At 48.2% G+C, this 23400-nt stretch overlaps 1 protein-coding gene and 1 long non-coding RNA gene across 10 annotated transcripts in view; one reads left to right on the top strand and one right to left on the bottom strand.

Moving 5' to 3' along the window:
- The window catches only part of STIM1 (stromal interaction molecule 1), a 104781-nt gene that overhangs the window by 44590 nt on the left and 36791 nt on the right, over positions 1-23400 (top strand). For all 9 annotated transcript variants that reach the window (XM_079973586.1, XM_079973588.1, XM_079973587.1 and 6 more), the window contains 3 exons: positions 10556-10670; positions 18918-19029; positions 19730-19845. In XM_079973586.1, coding sequence (XP_079829712.1) covers positions 10556-10670; positions 18918-19029; positions 19730-19845 — 343 coding nt within the window. The remainder of the gene's footprint in view (positions 1-10555; positions 10671-18917; positions 19030-19729; positions 19846-23400) is intronic.
- On the bottom strand, positions 11839-15688 carry LOC307215240. The gene is made up of 2 exons (XR_013838417.1): positions 15424-15688; positions 11839-13353 (listed from the first exon to the last, which is right to left on the bottom strand). It is a non-coding gene; the product is annotated as an uncharacterized lncRNA (long non-coding RNA).

Here is a 23400-nt window from a genome sequence, read left to right as displayed (position 1 = left end):
TTTGAGTCTTCTTCTCCCCCTCCCAGTGTATTTAGGGCTTTCTCATCCCTCCTTTCGCTGCCTGGAGGGCAGTTTCCCAGGGGAAACGTCTTGACTTGGACATGCTTAAACATGTAAGCCTGATTGCTCTTGGCTCTGACTTCTGATTCCACTAAGCTGAAGTACTTGGGGCCTTTCTTTCATTAGGCAAAAGTGATGCTGTCAGGTTGCGTTCTGTGCAGAACGGGAAAGCTGTATTTTTCCAGTAATCTCTTTCCTGTGGAGCTGAGACTGTGTGAGTCAAGGCTGAATCAGAGCATGTTCACATACACACAAGCAGGTCCTGCTAGCCAAACGCAATGCGTTCTCAGAAAACGTTCCTTAGACGAGCCTTCGCATAACAAGTCAAAGATCTCTACTGATTCCTATGGGGAAATTTCTGATGCGTTCCCAACCATGGAATTTTGACCCCAAAGTGACAAAAACAAAACAAAACAGGAAAACCCACTGAAATCTTGCAAAAGGAGAACAAGGAAGGGGAAAATGCTCTCTTCTCTGTCCTATCTCTCCCCCTCCCTCCTTCCCACCATGGTTTCTGGCAAAGCAGCTGCCACAGACTAGCAAAACGCAAAATAGCTTGCATATCTGAATCTGTGATGTGTATAGTGAGATTTAGTTACTAATTACTCATATTTAGATAAGTGGATTTTCATATAACAAGCATTTGGATAGTGGGGTCTGCATATATATGAACTCTTCCGTTTATCATTTGTACAGCATTTGTCATTTGCAAGGTACCTGCCCGATACTTGGATTGTCAAAGACTGTTGCAGTTCTGTCACTAGCCTTCTCACGTCCCGGGGTGACATCTTAATAGTCAGATGTCAAGAATAAAGGAAACCAGCTTTTGAGCAGGTGGCGCTGTGGGTTAAAGCCTCAGCGCCTAGGGCTTGCCGATCGAAAGGTTGGCGGTTCGAATCCCTGCGGCGGGGTGCGCTCCCGCTGCTCGGTCCCAGCGCCTGCCAACCTAGCAGTTCGAAAGCACCTCCGGGTGCAAGTAGATAAATAGGGACCGCTTACCAGCGGGAAGGTAAACGGCGTTTCCGTGTGCGGCTCTGGCTCTGGCTCTGGCTCTGGCCAGAGCAGCGATGTCACGCTGGCCACGTGACCCGGAAGTGTCTCCGGACAGCGCTGGCCCCTGGCCTCTTAAGTGAGATGGGCGCACAACCCCAGAGTCTGTCAAGACTGGCCCGTACGGGCAGGGGTACCTTTACCTTTACTTAAGTGGTAGAGAGGGAGATGGATTCCCAGCTGAAACACTGGACAACGGCTGCCAGTAATTGTTGACAATATTGAGGTTGATGGACTAGTGGTCTGGTGGCGTAGTGGTTAGAGTGTTGAGATAGGACCTGGGAGAGGCCAGGCTTCGAATCTCCACTTCAACCATGAAACGCACCGGGTGACCTTGGCCAGTCACTTGCTCTCAGCCTAACCTACTCATAGGGTTGTTGTGAGGATAAAATGGGAAGGAGAAGTATGTACGGCTTCTTGAGTTTCTTGAAGGAAAGGGGGGATATAAATGCAGTAATAAATGAACAGACCTTCCTAACCAGTCCTTAATTTTGGGGTACAGTGGTGCCCCGCAAGACGAATGCCTCGCAAGACGAAAAACTCGCTAGACAAAAGGGTTTTCTGTCTTTTGTGGTGCTTCGCAAGACGAATTTCCCTATGGGCTTGAAAACGTCTTGCGAGTTCTTGCGATTTTTTCCCCTCCCCCCCCTTTTTCTAAGCCGCTAAGCCGCTAATAGCCGCTTAGCCGCTTAGCCGCTAATAGGGGTGCTTCGCAAGACGAAAAAACCGCAAGACGAAGAGACTCGCAGAACGAATTAATTTCGTCTTGCGAGCCACCACTGTATTTGGTTCCCCCAGCCCTCAGTTTCTTGTTTTAAAGGGAGTCTAGAGATGCAGGCAAAACTTGGGATTACACTCATGGAATCTGCTATAATTTGTCGGGATCATTCCTCCGTTCCTGCTTAAGCTCTTTCAGAGCACAAATCCCAACACCAGTTTAGAGTTTTGAAGAGGCATTAGGCAAAACCTAAGTAAACATGCAGCTTAAAACATCAGATACTCTAAACTCGGTTTATATTTATTGAGGAATTGACTGTCGGACGTAGAATTGGGCATAAGAGCAAAAGGAAGTTGAATGAAGTTTCACTTGGCCTTTGACATGAAATGCAAAGCCTGTGAGCACAGGACGTAGCTATATTTATCATGATCATATACAAAAAGCCAAATATACATGTAAAGGTAACCTCTAATAAATTCAAGGAATATAGAAACAAATCTGTAAACATACAGATAATAAAATCGGCACACCTTTGTTAAAATTCCCTAAAGGCCTGTTGGGATAAAACTGCCAGGGGAAGGACAGGAAGGAGGGAGCCAGCCTAGCTTTTCTTGGAAGCGAGTCTTTATTCTCTGTTTTCTGCAAGTCCCTATTCAAGCCAGGGGCAGGAATCTTAGAAGTGCATCTTCCTTCCTGACTCCAGTCTTGAGAGCACTAGATGCTTGGTGGTGGAGCAGAGACAGAACCCGGCTTCAGACCTCTGCCTTCCTTACCATTTATATCACACTCATCTTTTTGCTCATCAGCTCTCTGCATATTTGCTCCCATTATTATTTTTTGCTCAGCAGTTCTCTTGTTTTGCTAAGCTGCGCTGCTCAAAACCTTTGCCCATCCGCAGCCTGGGAGCGCTTCTCTTCACATTTCTTGACGCTCCCCTCAGGGGAGAGGAGTTTGCTGTGTGTTCGGAGGTGGCTGCAGGGACCGCAATTAAAAGGAGCGCCCCTGAACCCCAAGGGGAATCCCTTCCAATTGGCGGCCTATTTCTGGTCTTCGCGCAGAGACAGGCGTAGCTCTCGAGGTGCCCGGCGACTTAATTGAACGGATTTCTCTCTCCTCCGGTATTTTTGCCGAGGGAATTGGCAGCTCTGGGTTTGCAACTGAGGAAAGATGCCTGCCTGCAGGCTGTAACATTAGCAGCAGCTTTGTCCTCTGAATCACGGGGTGAGCACCCCAGAATTCATTTCTAAAACTGCAGGTGCTCGGGGTCCACTGAAAGCCCTGTTCCTCCCTGGCCCAAGGCTGCCTTGGAAGGTGCCAGCAGCACCCTTTGCCAAACCGGTTTGCCGAGCCAACATGCAGCAAAGAATGATGACACATTCCAAATCAGCCGTTTTATGACTTATTTCCCCAGCGGGGCAACAAGACATCACACGTATTTGATTTATTTTGAAAGATTTATATATCCTGCCTTTCCATCTTTCACCCAGAATACCCAGTGCACCTAGTGCCGGCAAATATTTTATTTAATAAAACTCAGTTACAGTAGGTAGAAACTGGCCCAAGGCTTCCCAGTGAGATTCATGGCTGAGGCAGGATTCGAACTTGGGTCTCCACAGTTCTGCCCGATTATGCCACAGTGGCTCCAGTTAATCAGGGGAGAGTTATGATTATCATTATTAATTATAACTACCCTTATTTATTTATTTATTTATTCATTTATTTTTAATCACTTTAATTTTTTATCCTTTCCCTGCTCCCCAAATGAACAACAAAACAGTAAAAACAATATCTTAAATAATTTCAAGGTTGCCAGGAGCAATCTCTTCCTTCCATCAAATAACCGAAATGTTTTAATTAATTAAAGGTTGCTAATTAAGTGTTTATTTATTAGGATCTACCAAAATTGCAAAGTGTGTGACGCTGCTTGAAAGCTTGCTTTCCTCTTCGCTCCCATTGCACTTTCCTTTTGTATTGCTTCTCTTGGGCCCTGTCTGCCTTACCTCTTGATGTGTGTGCAGTGCTGTCCCTGAATTTTGAGAAGAGGCCGTGCGCTGTGCTTCTCAGCCCATTCTCCAGAAAGAGCCAGTTACCTCACCATTGAAACATGGCCAGCTGCCTGCTTTTTCTGCTGCTGGGATTACTCGGCCGCACGTGCCGTGGGCCTTTGTGTCTGCCTGTGGAGGTGTGCCTTCACCTCCACAGCCTGGGGAGAGAGACAGAATCGCAGGTGCCTGGCTTCCTTCGGGGCGTAAAACTTGTGGCTAAAAGAAGTTGTTTTCCAGCCCTGCTGGGCATGTAGATAGGCAGGCCTACATGAACGTTCTATCCTCTAATGTTGCCAAACTCCAGTGATCTCAGCCGTTAGTTGTGATTCCTGAGTTGCAGAGGGTTGGACTGGATGACCTTTGGGGGTCCCTTCTAACTCTACAATTCTAAGAACAACAACAATTTATTATTTGTACCCCGCCCATCTGGCTGGGTTTCCCCAGCTACTCTGGGCGGCTTCCAACAAAGATTAAAAATACATTAAAATGTCAAAGTTTAAAAACTTCCCTGAACAGGGCTGCCTTCAGATGTCTTCTAAATGTCAGGTAGTTGTTTATCTCTTTGACATCTTAAGGGAGGGCGTTCCACAGGACGGGCGCCACTACTGAGAAGGCCCTCTGCCTGGTTCCCTGTAGCTTCACTTCTCACAGTTAGGGAACCACCAGAAGGCCCTCGGAGCTGGACCTCAGCATCCGGGCAGAACGATGGGGGTGGAGACGCCACTTCCGGTATACTGGACCAAGGCCATTTAGGGCTTTCAAGGTCAGCACCAACACTTTGAATTGTGCCCGGAAACGTACTGGGAGCCAATGTAGGTCTTTCAACACCGGTGTTATGTGGTCTCGGCAGCTGCCCCCAGTCACCAGTCTAGCTGCCGCATTCTGGATTAATTGCAGTTTCCAGGTCACTTTCAAAGATAGCCCCACGTAGAGCGCGTTGCAGTATTCCAAGCGGGAGATAACTAGAGCAGTGTTTCCCAACCTTGGGCCTCCAGCTGTTTTTGGACTACAACTCCCATCATCCCTAGCTAGCAAGACCAGTGGTCAGGGATGATGGGAATTGTAGTTCAAAAACAGCAGGAGGCCCAAGGTTGGGAAACACTGAACTAGAGCATGCACCACTCTGGTGAGACAGTCTGCGGGCAGGGAGGGTCTCAGCCCTATGAATGCATTTTGGCTTAGCTCCTGCTCCGCATCTCCTGGCGATGCAGAGGACCCCCCGCCTCCTGTACTTGAGTTACAGGACACTGGCTCCTTCCTGGAGAACTGCTCCAGCTGCACCTGAGAGGTGACCTGATAGCCGTCCCCAAATATCTCAAGGGCTGCCCCATGGAAGATGCAGCAAGCTTGTTTTCGGCTGCTCCAGCGGGTGCCACCTGAACCAGTGGATTCAAATGGCAGGGAAGGAGATTCCGACTAAACGTTAGGAAGACAGGAAGGGCTGTTTGGCCATGGAACGGACTCCCACCAGAGGTGCTGGCCTCTCCTTCCTTGGAGGTTTTTAAGAAGAGGTTGTACGTCCCTCTGCCAGGGATTCTTTAGCTGCGATTATTGGCTTGTAGGGGGTTGGACTAGATGACCCTGGGGTCCCTTACATCACCACAGTTCTATGGTTCTATGACCGTGTCCTCTTCCAAGAGACCTTGGAAGCCTGTTTTCACCGTGGCTCTGCTGAAGGAGGGCCGACCGGGAGATCACTTTTCCTTCCTGAGCTAAATATACTGAGCAACAGCTGGTTCCCCTGCCTACATCCCTAGGGGAGATCACGGCTGCTCTGAGCTGTGCACATTGGCCACTCTAGATGACATTGCCATGTTCCTCGTGGAGGTCACAGGCTGTGGGGCGGGGGGGGCAGGAGGGGATATCTCTATCTTTGCATTCCTGCCTGGTTTGGCTGCAGCCAGTGGCTTATAATCTCCAGAGATCTTGGAACATCTTGGGAAGGTTCACCCTGCCCTCCTCACCACCGCCCTCCTTTATTTCGTTTTCAAATCATGAGCTTGGCTCACTGAGAATGTCACAGGACTGCACAGATTTTCTTAATCCCTCTTTTCAGGCAGTGCAGCTTCAAAACTCTGCTCAGTCAGGGGCCTCTTGGCCAGAGGAGAGAGAGAGAGGGAGAGAGAGGCATTCCAGAAAAAGGATCCACTGGGCACTTCTTGAGTCCTGCAGTTGCAGCTTCAACGCTTTCTGGCTCCAGGAAGGCTTTCCTTCCTCTCCTTTGCAATTAGCTGCTCTTCCGTCTTCTTCGGCCTACCTTTCCCACTGTCTTCCTTGCTCCCTCTGTTACTCATCTTGCAGCATCTGCACCATGCATGGGTTTGTGACTCAGCTGGGAAAGGGATTGGCTCCCATTAGATGTTTTACTAAGCCTCTTGATCACCGGAATTTGCTTAATGCGGTGTAGTGGAGAGTCACACCGATACTGAGCTGGATTCTGAATTCATTTGTGTTCTGCTTTCTGCCATACCACATCTCTCCATAAAATGGTGCTTTGCTTTACTTGCCCTTTGGTATTTGGTATTACACACAAACAAACACACACACACACACACACACAGAGAGAGAGAGAGAGAGAGAGAGAGAGAGAGAAAGAGAGTTAGAAAAGAAAAAGAAGAGTTTGGATTTGATATCCCGCTTTCTCACTACCCGAAGGAGTCTCAAAGCGGTTCACATTCTCCTTTCCCTGTGAGGTGAGTGGGGCTGAGAGACTTCAGAGAAGTGTGACTGGCCCAAGGTCACCCAGCAGCTGCATGTGGAGGAGCGGGGAAGCGAACCTGGTTCACCAGATTACGAGTTTACCGCTCTTAACCACTGCACCACACTGGCATAGAGAGAGTTGTGTTAGCAGTATGAAAGTGACCTCCCGAGGGTGCAAGCCTGGGCTGTGTGTATGGAGGTCCTGAGCTACCCAGATGACAAGACCCCCCTCTCAGGTGTGCTGATATAGTCTAAAGGAAAGGAAAGGAAAGGAAAGCAAGACGTTTGGCACCATATTGACTGCAGGAGTTGCTGGTAGGAGGCATGCAAGATGTCATCCAACTCTGGAGTTGCAGAGGGTTTACTCCTGTGGCTTTTCTCCTCCCAAAGATGTCCTGCAAGGCAGCAGAGGTTTAGGAGATTTCCTTCTCCTATATGGGCTCCCTTCCCAGGTGGATAAGCCCTATCTGAATATATCCTCTCTGTAGTCATAAAATCATAGAGCTGTAGGGTCATCTCATCCACGCGTCCAGCGTAGGGATCACATCTCAAGAATCCCTGACCAGGTGGCCATCCAGCCTCTGCTTAAAAACCTCCACGGAAGGAGAGCTCACCACTTTCCAAGGGAGTCCACTGACTCTAAGGCAGTGTTTGTTTATTTATATACCTCCTTAGTTAGGTAGCTCCTTCACGCATCTGATGAATAGAATGGTGGCCCACAACAGCTTCTGCCCCCTTAGTTGGCATTGACTTGGAAAGCCTTCAGACCATCAGGGCCCAGGAGACTCCCAAGGACTGTGTCTCCCCATACAGCTCACTCTCTTTCAAAAAAATACCCTTTCTAGGTCTTGCTCTGGGTGCCCTCACTGTTTTGAGGAAGACTTGGTAAGAGGCTCTCTCAAAAGGGACACTGAGCCTTTGGAAACCCCCTCCAATCACCCCCCTCAAGTTCATTCCATGCCATTGCTGGGCGAAAGCTGTTTCCCCCCCACCAGAGGGCATTTTTAAGGGGGGCTGGCAGTTGGAAGGGGTGTGTTTTGCGGGGCTCATTGTCAACACCCCCTTTTCATTTCTGAATATCTTGTAAATATGGAACCAGTGACTGGTTTACTGAGGCCTTTTGCTCAAAGTGTGAAGTGTGCTTAAAAGCTTATGCTCTGCTATATATTTATAGCTGAAATCCAGGGTTAGGGTTAAGCCCTTTGCATATTAAGAGAGATAAATTTATGGATGCTTGTAACAAGGAACGGTGATTTCACTGATGGAAAACGCTAGCAACAAAAACTGATCAGGAGTGGAAAGGTTTCCATCCTTTGGAACCTTTCAGGTTAATTATCTTGAATTATTTAATGAATTATGGTGTGGTCTGGGTGAGGGTAGAAATAGATTTTATAGAATTGGCGACTATTAACAACTCGGAAGTCAGTGGTTGTAAAATGTATGTAGCTTTCCAAAAACAGTTGTGGTTTTCATTCAAAACAACAGCATGATGTGAAGGGGGATTAATGCAATACCTTTAGAATTGGTCTAAAAAGATATCATCTCTGTAAACTGAAGAGGAAGTTTCTTTGAATTTTAGATACTACTGGTATCTGACTCTGCAGAGAAAGAGGGAAAAGATAAAAATCATGACAGTTCTGAAGGATGAGTGAATGGAAGCTGGGTGTGTGTGAGAGAGAGAGAGAGAGAGAGAGAGAGAGAGAGAGAGAGAGATTCCACTTTTGCCAATATCCCTCCTGAATCCAAAGTCCCTGGGCGTCAGTTGATTCAGGAAGTGAAGGGTATGACTAGCCAGGAAGACATTCCATCTGCCGACCTTTTTGGACCTCTAAGCAGAGAGATGCAAATGCTGGTCTTCTGTTGACTGCCTGCTGAAGGGGGTCTGTGGTGATTAACCTTGAGAGGGCTCAGGTGTGGCTTTGCAAAGAGACACTTGAGAGCCCTGATCTCGCGGCTGAGTTTCGGAAGCCACCTTTGCTTGCCCTTGCACACATCTCCGAAGCTGTGAGTTTCAGAATAGCCTTTTAATAGGCAGGTGCTAAGAACTTTGGAGGAAAAAAGAGATGCAGCCTATTCAGCTTGTCCTGGATGTGGCTTAGGAACGTGATGCTGCAGTTTATTCTTAGCCTCCCGGCAGCAGAGATGAATTTGCAGTTTGTGCACGGCGAATGGATTTCCTCTTCTTGGCAGACTTACCTTTGCTTTTCTTCAGAGGGTCAGAGTCGCCTGCCTCGCTCGCTTGTTGAGCAGATCCGCTAGTTGTGTGTTTGCACGCTTGTGCCTCCACGTGGACAGCTGCTTTTCATCTCCGATGGGAGCAGTTGGAAAGGCCACCTCTCCTTTTTCTAGCTTCTCTGCAAAGCACTGTAGCAGAGTAAGGCATTTGTGATGGGGGGGACAGCACAGGTCTAGTGAGCAAAGCTGCATTTCTGCCAGTGGCCTCATTAAGGAACTGCAAATGGGGACAACCCGACCCATCACTCAGGTGAACAGCTGTGCTTCAGTAAAGGTTTGCATAGCAACAGTGAGAGCAGAGACATCAGTAAAAGCATGCAAAAAGAGGCAATTGGTTCAGTGTGTGTGTGTGTGTGTGTGTGTGTGTGTGTTGCTTTTTTAAAAAACCCTCCTTAAAGGCTTCCAGGAAAGGTTAGCAGCCCAGGGTGAGGAACTGGTGGTCTTGCGGACTCATTGGGAAGCCGAAAGGAGAAACAAGCTGGTGATTTTTTTACAAGGAGCGGGGTGAATAGGACACATCAGGACAGACAAAAGGAAGTCCATCATCACTCAGCCTGCAGTCAGACTGTGGAACTCTCTCCCACAGGAGAGCCACCAACCCAGATGGCTTTGAAAAAAGATTCGACAGATTCATGGAGGCGAGGGCTAGCAATGGCTACTAACCAGGATGGCTAGGCTCTGCCTCCATAATTGGGAGACAGCAATGCAGTGGCTGGAAGCCACAAGAGGTGTAAGTGCTGCTCATGTGCTCAGATCCCACTTGCAGCTTTCCCACAGGTGAGAACAGGATGCTGGACTAGTTGGACTGTTGGCCTGATCCAGGCGGACTCTTACTGTGTTCCGAGAGATGGTTCCCCCATTCCTTGGGGACTTGCAGTTTAATATTTTACACAAAACCATTCTCTTGCATGTTAATTCTTTTTGCAGCCCTGTGAAGTAGCTCAGCCCCATGACCAGTTGCTTTGTTGTTTCTGAACCTGGGTCTGCCCTGCCCACACCCAACAAACTTTTAGTTGCCCTTACAGTCACTGTTAAAATGAAAACATTAATAATAATAATAATTTATTTATACCCCACCCATCTGGCTGGGTTTCCCCAGCCACTCTGGGCGGCTTCCAACAGAACACTAAAATACAATAACCTATTAAACATTAAAAGCTTCCCTAAACAGGGCTGCCTTCAGATGTCTTCTAAAAGTCTGGTAGCTGTTTTTATCTTTGACATCTGATGGGAGGGCATTCCACAGGGCGGGTGCCACTACTGAGAATGCCCTCTGCCTGGTTCCCTTTAACTTGGCTTCTCGCAACGAGGGAACCGCCAGAAGGCCCTCGGAGCTGGACCTCAGTGTCCGGGCAGAACGATGGGGATCAAGATGCTCCTTCAAGTCTAATGGACCGAGGCCGTTGAGGGCTTTCAAGGTCAGCACAAACACTTTGAATTGTGCTCGGAAATGTACTGGGAGCCAGTGTAGTTCTTTCAAAACCAGTGTTATATGGTCTTGGTGGCCGCTCCCAGTCCCCAGTCTAGATGCCATATTCTGGATTAGTTGTAGTTTCCGGGTCACCTTCAAAGGTAGCCCCACAAAAAGCGCATTGCAGTAGTCCAAGCGGGAGATAACCAGAGCATGCACCACTCTGGCCAGACAGCCCGCAGGCAGGGAGGGTCTCAGCCTGCGGACCAGATGGAGCTGATAAACACGGGACTTTGTGCAACTGGTTGACTTGGGGCTGTGTTTTTCCCCCTCCAGTTCCTGAGGGAAGACTTGAATTACCACGACCCAACGGTCAAACACAGCACCTTCCATGGGGAGGATAAGCACATCAGCGTGGAAGATCTTTGGAAGGCCTGGAAGTCGTCCGAAGGTAAGGCTGGCGTCCAGCTCTGGCAGCCTCACCTCAAAAAAGGAGACTGCAGAGTTGGGAAAGGTTCAGAAAAGGGAAGCCCAAATGATCAAGGGGGTGGAGCAACTCCCCTTCAAAGAAAGACTGCAGCTTTTGGGGCTTTTGAGTTTAGAGAAAAGGCGATTAAGAGGCTGCATGATAAATTTTTATACAATTATCCGTGGCACGGAGAAAGTAGATAGAGGGAAAAGCCTGCCTCCCTCCCTCATAGCATTCAAACTCGTGGGCGTCCAATGGAGCTGAATGTTGGAAGATTCAGGGCAAAGGGAAGAAAGTCCTTCTCACAGTGCAGAGTTAAACTGTGGAACTCTAGCAGGCTCTTGAGTCCTCAGTGCTCAAAATCTGCCTCTCTGCTCCTCCCTCCCTCTCCTGCTCTCTCTAGCAACCTCTTGCGCCTTAGCCAAGCCACTTCCTTCTCCTTCAGCAAAGCCCCTCTCGCCGCTAGCCTGTGGCTTCCTCCAGTGCAGCCCTTGACCGGTTTCGACTTTTGCATTTTTTAAAAACCGAGTTTGCATTTGCAACTCCTCCGCTGCAGTAGAACAGGAAGCAGGCTGCAAATAATATGCAAATTAAAAATAATAATAAATGGGGAAATTATCTCTTTGCCTCTCCCGCCTCCCCGCACTGCCCTCCTTTCCTGTGCCGATAAAGAATGAGCGAGGTTCAGTAGTGAGTCACAGGAGGCCCTGGGCATGAGTGGGAAGGGCTGCGGCGCGTCTGAGACTATTTTGGAATATTAGGAGCCTGGATTAAATACTAGTGTGTTTAATCCTGTATGTTTAATCTTGTTTTCCACATTTATTTATTTTTAATTTTTACCAACAACACAAACACAAACAGTGAAACCCCCAGGCGACTGATACATTGGGTATACATAATCAATAATAACATATTCAAATCAACCATATGTACAATTCTCTATACATTAACACTCCTTCCTCCGCAAGGTTTATTTAACTTTTAACATTTTAATTGCCCCAAATTGTTCAAACCTACCCAAATAATTCAATATCTTCTCAAACCAATCCTCCTCCTTCTCATTGACCTTAAACCCTTTCATTTTATGTATCTTCACAGTTAGATATTCTAAAATTATAATATTTTTCAGTTTTTTCCTCCGTTGGTTCACCCCTAGCTCTTCTGCATTTTTCCAATTACTCGCTATAACCTGTCTGGCTGCAATTACCTTCAATTTTACCCATTTACATTCCTCTTTGGTTTCTAACTCGGTGCTACTCAGGCTAATAAGAGCCATTAATTTAGATATTTCCACCTTCCTACCCACAATTCCCAATATTTCTATACCAATCTGTTTCCAGAATTCATTAACTAACAGACAATCCCACCACAGATGTTCAATTGCAAGGCATGGGGAATGTAAACGGTTAAGGCATTTCAGGAGACACGCGGGGATCACACTCCTGTTCCACTGCCCTGCTGAGAGACTCAGGATGCTTCAAGGAAGCTGAGTGTTGGAAGACCCATGGCAGATAAAATAAAGTCCTCCTTTACACAGCAACTAGTCAGACTGTGGAACTCCCTCCCACAGGAGGCAGGGATGGCCACTGACTTGGATGGCCGTAAAAGAAGATCGGTCAAATTCTGTCAGGAGTTCAGCCTACACTCGAGTAGGACCCTGGCAGAGACACATGCCTGGCTGGCATGTTCCCTCCCTCCTGGCCGTTCGTTCGGGAGCTTCATAAGCCTCCTTCAGCCCGAACATCACAGCGACCGATGCCAACAGACATCGGCACACTTAGGGATCCGCAGAGTCTTCGCAGCTTGCGTGACAGAGCTCAGCAACTCAGCATTTTGGCTAATCTACTTTATTTACATATTAACACACACGGAGCACTGCAACGTGGCTCCCTCTCTCTCTAGCATCAGATAGCAAAGAGAAAAAGAAGAAAGGACAATAGTCCCACTTCATGGAACAGAGGAACACAAACATCCTGTCTCCGTCACTTCCCACTCTGTGGAGTCAAAACATACACCAGCATGTGATAGACAACAATCCCATGACTGCAATCATGGAGCAGGAATTCTCACAAATTCATGGGAGAGCAGAGGGCCTTTGATGGCTGCCGGCCAGCTTGGCTATGGTCTGCCTCCACAATCAGAGGCAGAAATACTTCTGGATATAAGTTCCCGGAAACTGCAGGAGGGGAAAAAGTGCTCTTGCGCTCAAATCCTGCTTGTGGGTTTCGCACAGGCATCTGGTTGGCCGCTGTGAGAGCATGATTTCTGCTGGCCTAGATGGGCTACTGGCCTGATCCTGCAGGTGCCTGTTGTGTTCTTCAGAGTCCTATCCGCTCTCCAGCACCGAAGCATCCTAGATAAGCCGGCAGTGAGAGCGGAAGACTTGCAGTGCTCTTTGCTCTCCCGAAGTGCCACAGTGGTGCAGAGGGTGCTGAGTGCCTCCAGATAAGGCCGCAGCTCCTTTGCCTGCCACACTCAGCAAACACTTCCCCGATGCTGATACCTCTTGCTCGCTTTATGGCCTTGTTAATCTCCCCTGGCTGCTACCCATTCTAATCTTCATGTACTTGTCAGGTTTTTCCCCCAGCAGAAAAGTTCGGCTTGCAGTCTGAGAGCTTTGCTGCCAGATCCTGTGTCCTCGCTGTGAAGCTGGCTAGACCCTCCGCTGCAAGTCAGAGCGGAGGCATTATTTTATTTTTATTATTATTTGTTCAACTTAACTTATTCACCACCCTGTGCCCGGAGGTCTCAGGGCGGTCCACAAGAAGACCACAACATATTAAATCAAACCAAAAGCAATAACCCAATACCCCCCCTCCAAAAGCCATATTTTAAAAGGGAGTTGGATGTCAATAAGATCAACCAAAGGCCTGGTTAAAAAGGAATGTTTTTGCCTGGCGCCTAAAGGTATATATTGAAGGTGAACTTCCCTGGGGAGAGCATTCCACAGAAGGGGAGCCATTGCAAAGAAGGCCCATTCTCATGTTGCCACCCTCTGAACCTCTTGAGGAGGAGGCACACGAAGGAGGGCCTCAGAAGATGATCTCAGGGACCAGGTAGGTTCATATGGGAAGAGGCGGTCCTTGAGGTATTGCGGTCCTGAGCTATTTAAGGCATCTTCTCAGGAGAGAGGCAGAGCCCAACAGCACAGTCGCAGGAGCTGCTGTGCTGTGCTGTGCTGTCTGAGGGCAGGGGATGCTCTTAAATCATCACCTGTAACCATTGGTGGTAAAGGTACCCCAGACCGTTAGGTCCAGTCACGGGCGACTCAGGTTGCGCGCTCATCTCATTTTAGTGGCCGAGGGAGCCAGTGTTTGTCTGCTTCCGCAGACAGTTTTTCCGGGTCATGTGGCCAGCATGACTAAGCCGCTTCTGATAAACCGTTTACCTTCCCGCCAGAGCGGTGCCTATTTATCTACAGCGGTACCTCGGGTTAAGTACTTAATTCGTTCCAGAGGTCCGTTCTTAACCTGAAACTGTTCTTAACCTGAAGCACCACTTTAGCTAATGGGGCCTCCTACTGCCTTGGCGCCGCTGGAGCATGATTTCTATTTTCATCCTGAAGCAAAGCTCTTAACCTGAGGTACTATTTCTGGGTTAGCGGAGTCTGTAACCTGAAGCGTCTGTAACCTGAAGCATCTGTAACCCAAGGTACCACTGTACTTGCACTTGACGTGCTTTAGAACTGCTATGTTGGCAGGAGTCGGGACCGAACAATGGGAGCTCATCCCGTCATGGGGATTCGAACCACTGACCTTCTGATAGGCAAGCCCTAGGCTCAGTGGTTTAGACCACAGCGCCACCCGCTTCCCTAAAACCATTGGTAGAAAAGCAGTCAATTTTTATCAGCATGGAGCAAGCTGGTTTTCTGCTGCTTCAGAGGGTAGGACCCAAACCTATAGATTCAAATTGCAAGGAAGGAGATTAGGAAGAACTTCCTGAGAGGAAGAGCTGTTTGGCAGTGGAGCGGACTCCCCTGGGAGATGGTGGACTCTCCTTCCTTGGGGGTTTTTAAGCAGAGGTTAGATGGCCATCTGTCACGGATGCTTTAGCTGTGATTCCTGCCTCGTAGAGGGTTGGACTAGATGATCCTTGGGGTCCCTTCCAACTCAGCAATCCTTTGCTTTTTTAAAAAAACAAATGCATGAATTAAAGCTATGTGAGACCCCACTTTGTTAGTGCCTTAAGGGGCCATTGCCTGGGAGATGTCTCTATTGCCACTCGTTTCCAAATCGCACTCCAGGAAAGCCCAGTCATGGTGTCAACCTGCAGAGATGGCCCCTTTCCTTCTTCTCAGAATCCCCAGTGGTGGGTCCTGCCCCTCTCAGCATCCCAGGCAAGTTGGCTAGACTCCTCCCAGGGTTTGGGCAACTCTAGACTAGGCCTACTCAGAAGTTGTTTAGGGCATTCCAGCATCATGTGTTGCTCAGCATTTAAGCAAGCAAAAAGGTCCGCTGTGTTTGAGAAAGAGCAGTTGTCACCACCTGGTCCTGCATTTAGAAAAGGTCCAGCCCACCGTTAGTTTTATCCGTTAGTTTTATTCATTGGGTGAAAAGTCCCTGCACTTGGTGGGGGGGGGGGTGGACCAGATGACCCTTGTGGTCCCTTCCAAATCTACGTTCCTATGATTCTATGAAAGTAAGGAAAGAAAGAAAAGGAAAAAGGACACAAAACATTTTTGAAAGCAGAGGAATACAACAATAACAAAATAACAATAAAATACAATTACGCTTACGGAAGTATGTAGTTGCACAGGGACAAGCTTGTCTCTCACATGGGTAGGTCATCTTCCTCCTTGAAGGAAAGTTCATCCACTCCTTCTCAACATTTTAAACCACCTTCTGTTCAGAGGAGACTGGCGTTCACATGCTCCCTGCTACGTCCCATCTCTGAGGTGCAAGCCTTATTCGGCTGAGGGCAGTTTCCCCATAGCAGTTATTTTGCCTTATTAAAGCTGCTCCTATCATGTTGCACAACCCCCGGCTGGATTTCAACATCTGTGGCAGCCCCCCCACCGACTAAGCTATCAAGCGAGAAGCGACCAGCCACCCAGCCAAGCCCTTCTACCCCATGCTGCTGCCAGGCTCTGGCTGCTTGCCAGGCTCTTCCTTGCCCGCCCACCTGCGTCTGCCTCCAGAATTGTCTGAACAAACAAAGGGGAGGCTTGGCTGCTGTGCCTCTGCCCACATGCCGGCTGCAGGATTCTTCTCTCCTCTGAGGAGCTTGGCGGAGTGAGCGCTCTGGAGTCCTGTAGGGCTGAATGGGAGCAGAGGAACAGAAGGAGAGCCTTTGGAGCAAGCCGATGCTCCATCTAGTGCAGCATCCTTTAAAAATAAATAAATTCATTTTTCACTTTCGTTCATTACACACATCTCAAATTCTTAACGTTTACTATATATTCCTCCCTCCCTCCTCTCCACGACTTACCCCAACTTGCGTTTTTGGTTTGTTTCCATTTTCACCCACTTTGCTATCTCTCAGCAGAAAAAGTTATTAACAACATAACATCAAACCTTAAAAACATAAAAATTAAATTAAATGCATCATTTTATTTCACTATCTTCCAAACATTTTCTGATGCTAATACTGTGGATGTTTATTTAAATCCTGCCATCAAGTCTATTGCCTAGTTCAGCATCTAGTCCAGCGTTGTGTTCTCACAGGGGCCAACCAGATGCCTGTGGAACCTGCAAGCAGGATTGGAGCGCAAGAGCACTTTCTCCCTTCCTGTGGTTTCCAGCAACTGGTATTCAGAAGTATTTTTTCTTCCAGCTGTGGAGGCAGAGCAGAGCCAGCCTGGCTAGGAGACATCAATAGCCCTCTCTCCCAAGCATGTGTCCCATTAAGCCATCCAAGTTGGTGGCCATCGCTGCTTCCTGTGGGAGGGAGTTCCACAGTCTAACTCTGCTGCATGAGGAAGGGCTTCTTCCCAGCATTAAGCTTCACTGGATGCCCACAAGTTCTATGAGAGAGAGAGAGAGAAAGGCTTTTCTCTATGTACTTTCTGTGCATAATTGTGTAAACTTCAAGCATGTCGCCTCTTCCTTGCCTTTTCTGCAGAGTCCCAGACCTTTCCTGAGAGGGGAATTGCTCCACTGCCGAAAGGGCACTGAAAGGGAGGCTCTGTGTGTGCCGGTAGCAGTTTGCACAACCCTCTGCGGAAGATAATAGCCCAATAAGATTCAGAACAGTAACAATTAATTGCAAATGCATTCAAACCCAATTCAAACTATTTAGTTCAATTCATTCAACAACATTGATGAGCTTGATCCCAGGATCCCAGCATGTTTCAAAGTCATTTACACCTCCAGCACCCCATTGCCTCTTGATGGCCCCCCAGGTAATCCCACTACACACTTTGGGAACCACTTTTTTACACTGAAATCCCACACATCTGTCGGATTCAGGCTCTTAAGGGTTTTTCTGCACTTCGGACTTCCTAATGAACCTCCTCCAGAGAAGTGAGAACCGCTGTGGCAGCCTTGCTTTTGACATGAAGCAACTTTTAAAAAATAAGCCGTTCTCTACAAATAGTCGGTACAGTTATGGGCACCTGCATGGCTCTATCTTGTGCACATGCACACCCCAATTTATATGTGGACAAACTTGAACAAGCCATCTGTCACGAGCGCCCCCTGCCATCTACTTACCAGGTTCCATTTTGTTGATGATTGAGACCTTAATTTAGCTGTATTTTATCTTTCCATGCTGGTCCCAGTAGCTGTGACCCCTCAGTATTTGCTTTTGGGTGAAGTTCTCAAGAGAGTCAGCGTGGCTGTGTTAGACAGTGTTGGACTAGGAAGACCTGGGGGAGGCCAGGGTTCAAATGGTGGCTTAGCCATGAAGCTCCCTGGATGACCTTCGGCCAACCACCCCCTCTCAGCCTGGCCTACCTCACAGGGTTGTTCTGAGGATAAAACAGGAAGGACAACTGTGTACACCAACTTCAGCTCTTTTTAGGAAAGGAGGAATATAAATCATGATGGTGATAGTAGTTCTGTAGTTCTGACCTGTAGCTCGCGTTTGTAAGAGCTTGATCATTTAGTGTGGCAGCCCTTGCGCTTTGGAACTCCCTGCCTATTGCTATCAATCAGGCGCCTTCATTGTTCTTCTTTAAACAAGCCCAGCCAGATGCTGAGAAAGTTGAGGTGGATTTGTAATCTATTTTCATGTTTTAACTTCCATACGTTGCAAATGTTTATTGATTTTATTGCTTTATCTTCTTGTAAACCGCTTTGAGGCTTACTACAACCAAGTGGCGTTTAAATTTTCAAGAAATGAATAAATAAAAGCACAGCCTGCACAGAGGTCCTGACTCCTTCCCTGCTGTTGGTGAGAGCAGGTCCCAGAGTCCCATGGCTTCAGGCAGAGATCCCATATTCCCTTTTGGGTGGGGGGCATTGACAGATGCTTAGCTGCTGCATCCTAAGTTTCTTTACCCGCCCACACTGCGTTTCTCTCTGTCTCTCCCTGCCACTGCTCCTTCCCAGTTCACAGCAGCTTTTTAAGAACCGATTTCCACATCTGCTTCTCTTGGGTGCCTTGACGCTCCTGAGCTGTCAGGGGCAGGGGGAGAGGAGCAGTCTGTTTTTTGCCATGTTGAGTCTTTCCTCCTCCTTGTCTCCTCCTTGAAGGAGGAATAAGGGCTTCTTCTAATTTTGCCCAAATAAGTGGACCAATGACATTGCCATATTAAAATACAAAGTGGGAAAAGCCTGTTTATTGGTTCAGCTGTTCTCAGCAGACATACAGATGACTGCATGGTTTGGTGTGAGACTGAACTTTATCATCAAGTTAGCAAATTGCCCGCGATTATAGCTGAGCAGGGGATTTGAACCCTGGTCTCTCAGGTCCTGATCCAACACTCTTCCCGCTGTGCTACATTGCTTCCCTGCCCTGGTCTGACATCCTTCTGTACATTCTCTGACCTCCCCCCCCCCGTCCCCTGTCCCTTTAGCCCCTTCTCATAGGATTTACTGTAGAGCCTGCAATTGGCCCAGCCTTTGCCAGCATTTTCTGAAATTATGTTCCTCTCTGCATCTTCCTGTTGGTTCAGAGAGGTTTGGCGGCATCCTGTGGCACGAGAAACACAATAAAACTAGATGGATGAGCCAGACAGTGACAGGAGAGAGATGGGAGGTCTGGAGACGTGAGCTGAAATGGTGGGGCCTGAAGACCGGCTGCTGGTTGGTTCAGCCACTGACTTGCCCTCTCCCACCTTTCTTTCAGTGTACAACTGGACCGTCGATGAGGTGGTGCAGTGGCTCATCACCTACGTGGAGCTGCCACAGTACGAAGAGACCTTCAGGAAGCTGCAGCTCTCTGGGCATGCCATGCCAAGGTCAGTTCTGGGGTTGCAAAAAAGGAGGCTGGGTTTTGGCCTGTGGCTTCCCAGGGTTTTGTGAGAGCGCTGCTTGGAGATCCCCAAACCTGTTTCAAACCTGCTTTCGGCGTATAGTGTCGGTGGGCCAGCGGTGAAGTAGTTGTTGGAATGTTGGACTATGACCTGGGAGACCAGGGTTCAAATCCCTGTTGTAATTTACTGGGGTGACCGGGGGGGGGGGGCATCCACTGCCTCTCAGACTAACCTCTACCCCACAGGTGGGATATAAATGCCACATTATTTATTATTATTTATTATCTGAGAATCACAGGGCACTTTATAATATCAAAACACAAAAATGCATAACATAATAAAGAAGTATTGCAATAAATGCAATAAATAAAATTATCCATCTGGCCACTTTCTCATTCTCACACATTTGTGGGGGCTAACAACCAGCTCCCTGGGTTTAGCGAGAGGTGTTCTTCAAAGCAGAGAAGATATCCCAGCAAAGGAAGCTTTCCTGCTTTATGAAATGAGAATAGCTGGTGCAAAATATCCTTGTGAACAACCATGAAGCTGCCTGTTAATCTCCTACCTGCCTGCTGGCGGTGAGTCCTCGCAGAGCTTGCCTGAGGGGCTACCTGGCCAAGCTGTGTTTTTTGCTCCAAATGCCCTTCAGATGTCACCACCTCCTCTGCCTCCCTCTTTCCTGCAGGTTGGCAATCACCAACGCCACCATGACAGGAACTGTCCTGAAGATGACTGACAGGAGCCACAGGCAGAAGCTGCAGCTCAAGGCCCTGGACACGGTGCTCTTTGGGCCGCCTCTCTGTGAGTGACGTTCATGTGGTCACGTGACTGTATGTGGGTGTAGTGTGTCAGCTGACATGTGTTGATGGGGATCTCCTCCAGGGTACTTCTGCTAGGCACTCAGGAAGCTGCAAGGGCTCCTTGTCTTCTTCAGTGATCCCTCATAGCAAAGTAAGATTGTCTTCCATAAACACAGTTTTAACAGTGAGTCCATAAGGGCAATTCTGGATCCACATGTCCTTCCACAGTGGAGACATAGGTTTCTGGGTGGGATCATGGTGAGGGGTTGCCAAGTGTGCCTTCCTCTCAGCGCGCTTCTCCCTTGCATCCTGAGTTTGAGTGTCTCCAAAGCCACACCTTTGGTCAAGGCTGTTCTCCAACTGGAGTGCGCACAGGCCAGTGTTTCCCAGTTGCTGGTGTTTATAGTACATTTTTTAAGATTTGCCTTGAGAGAGAGACTAAACTTCTTTTGTTGACCACCAGCATTACGCTTTCCATTTTTAAGTTTGGAATAGAGTAGTTGCTTTGGAAGATGATCATTAGGCATCCGCACAACAGGACCAGTCCAACAAAGTTGATGTTGAAGAATCATCACTTCGACACAGGTGATCTTTGCTTCTTCCAGTACACTGGCATAAATTTTTGCTATGAGCCATTCAACAGGGGAAGGGACTTCCTTGAAAGGTGGTGGACTCACCTTCATTGGGTTTTTTAAAGCAGAGTTTGGATGGCTGTCTATCAGGGATGCTTTAGCTGAGATTCCTGCAGTGCAGGGGGTTGGAATAGATCACCCTTGGGGTCCCTTCCAACTCTACGATTGTATGCACTACTTCTAGTTTTCTTCTTGTTCAGACTTAATGCCTGGATGGAATGGAGGAGAGAGAGTTTGGAGGCTGCCTGTAGTTGAGAAGAAATCCCCCTTTCCTGAAGATTTGCCAGAGTGATTTGGGAGTTGGGTTTTGACACTTGGACTCCCTTTAGGTATTTCGTGGCATAGAAATTGCTTTGTCGGTTTGGCTTTTAAGTGGTTGTGGCCCAGCCTTGCCTCTGTGTGGTGTAGTGGTTAAGAGCAGTAGACTTATAATCTGGTGAACCGGGTTCGCTTCCCTGCTCCTCCACATGCAGCTGCTGGGTGACCTTGGGCCAGTCACACTTCTCTGAAGTCTCTCAGCCCCACTCGCCTCACAGAGTGTTTGTTGTGGGGCAGGAAGGGAAAGGAGAATGTTAGCCGCTTTGAGACTCCTGAAGGGGAGTGAAAGGTGGGATATCAAATCCAAACTCTTCTTCTCTTCTTCTTGGAACAAGGAAGGAGGAAATCCAAAGAAATGTGGCTTCAGCATCCAAGACAAAACAGAAATCTGTAACCAGAATATTTAGAATCTCTTAGACAGACAGGTAGATTAATTTGCATGCATGCATGCATTTCCTGGACCTTTTTCCTTTTTGGCTGCCTGAAACCACCCACGCACCCACCTCGGGCCCCCATGCTTGGATTGGCAAGATGAGAAGCTGGGAGGGGGGCGGTATTGTTAGGCAGCAGCAGAGCAACTTAGGGTTGAGTCGGGATGTTTGTACAGAGAAGTGTTTGTGTTGCTGGTTCTGGACTGCTTCAGCTTCTCGTTGAAAAGGGAATATATCTAAACCGGCCATATAAATGGTGTGGAAACCCCCAGGGCCTGCAAGTACTCTAGGAGAGAGGTGGTTGAAGAGCAAAGTGGATGATTTATTTATCATTCTTAAGTGCTGTTTTTCCCTTGTGGGATTCCAAGTGGCTGCAATCAATCTAACCCAAGAGCACAAAGCTGGTGTCTCCTTCTGCTTGGCTCACAGACTCTGGTGAGTGAGTGGCTCACAGGTTGAACATCAGGCGTGCCACCAATGCTTCTCTGGGACACCTGATGCTTTGCAGGTTTCTCCCAGGCATCTATCTATTTGGCCTCTGTGAGAACAGGATGCTGGACTAGATGGCCTGATCCAGCAGGCTCTTGTTAGGTTCTTTCAAAGGGAGGGCATCCTTCCACAAGCTTGCCATACTGCTGATAGTGGCAACATTTTGGGGAAAGGTGTGACAAGGTGATTTAGTGGTGGGAGCCCATAGTGGTAACTGAGGGCAGAGGGGCATCAAAGCTTCACCATCTTCCTGCTCAGCTTGGGAGCATAAGGAGAGCGCCACCTGTGAAACCGATTCCGGGATAAAATTTTCTGTTTGCAAATAAATGGTTTATTTATTGGGCCAGGGTGGAAGGTGGGAGTTTCCATCACTACCTTTATCTAGCAGTGATGACCGGAGACCTGGATCTGTGCTCTCCAGCCCAACTCATGGACGCTTTAGCTGCGATTCTTGCATTGCAGGGGGTAGAACTACATGACTCTTGAGTTCCCTCCAACTGTAAACTTCTATGATTCTGTGGCCCTTTCTTCGATCCTTATGTCAGACGGGTCCTTTTGGGAAGAATCTGAATTTAGGCCTTCTATTCACCCAAGGAACAGAAAGCTTGCTTGAAAGGCACTTTGGCTGTGAAGAAACCCATTTGCTTTGATCAGGAAGAGGCGATTAATCAAAGTATTGCAATTATCGGGCTCAGATATCCTGGCCACTCTAAATATTTACAGTCCAGTGCATTGTGTTTAGGTTGCCTTTGCCTGGTAATGAGCTGAGCGGCAGCATCAGCCGAGTCCCATTAGTTAGCAGTTCTTGGAAAGGCTGTTTGCTGCCTGCGGGAGACCCACGGTCCTCATGCAGCTCTGCCGATGCTCCTGATCCCTGCTGCCATGCGCAAGGGCGTTCCTTGTGCACCAGGGCAGCCTCAGTCTGGGGCAGTAACTGATATAGGGGAGCACAGGTTGCAGGAGGCAAGTGGGGATTCTTCCCAGTGGGGGCTGGGACTTTAGAAGACATCTGAAGGCAGCCCTTTATAGGGGAGTTTTTAATGTTTGATGTCTCGTTGTGTTTTTATATTGTGTTGGAAGCCTCCCAGGGTGGCTGGAGCAACCCAGTCAGACAGATGGGGTACAAATAATAAAATTACTACAGTCATACCTCGGGTTACAGACGCTTCAGGTTGTGGTTTTTTGGGTTCCGGACCGCTGAAACCCGGAAGTACTGGAACGGGTTACTTCCGAGTTTCGGTGGTTGCGCATGTGCAGAAGCGCCAAATCACAACCCGCGTGTGCACAGACACACCGCTGCGGGTTGCGAACATGTATCCTGCATGGATCACGTTCGTAACTGGAGCGTCCACTGTATTCTTATTGAGGGTCCTGGCAGCCAGGGGCCACACAAGAACATAAGAAGTGCCTGCTAGATCAGGCCAAAGGCCTGTCTAGAATCATAGAATCATAGAGTTGGAAGAGACCACAAGGGCCATCGAGTCCAACCCCCTGCCAAGCAGGAAACACCATCAGAGCACTCCTGACATATGGTTGTCAAGCCTCTGCTTAAAGACCTCCAAAGAAGGAGACTCCACCACACTCCTTGGCAGCAAATTCCACTGTCAAACAGCTCTTACTGTCAGGAAGTTCTTCCTAATGTTTAGGTGGAATCTTCTTTCTTGTAGTTTGGATCCATTGCTCCGT

Source organism: Podarcis cretensis (assembly GCF_951804945.1).
Source record: "Podarcis cretensis genome assembly, chromosome: 4".
In the NCBI taxonomy this organism is placed as follows: Eukaryota; Metazoa; Chordata; class Lepidosauria; order Squamata; family Lacertidae; genus Podarcis; species Podarcis cretensis.
Note: the sequence above shows the minus strand (reverse complement) of the source record. Positions and strands in the feature narration are given on the sequence as shown.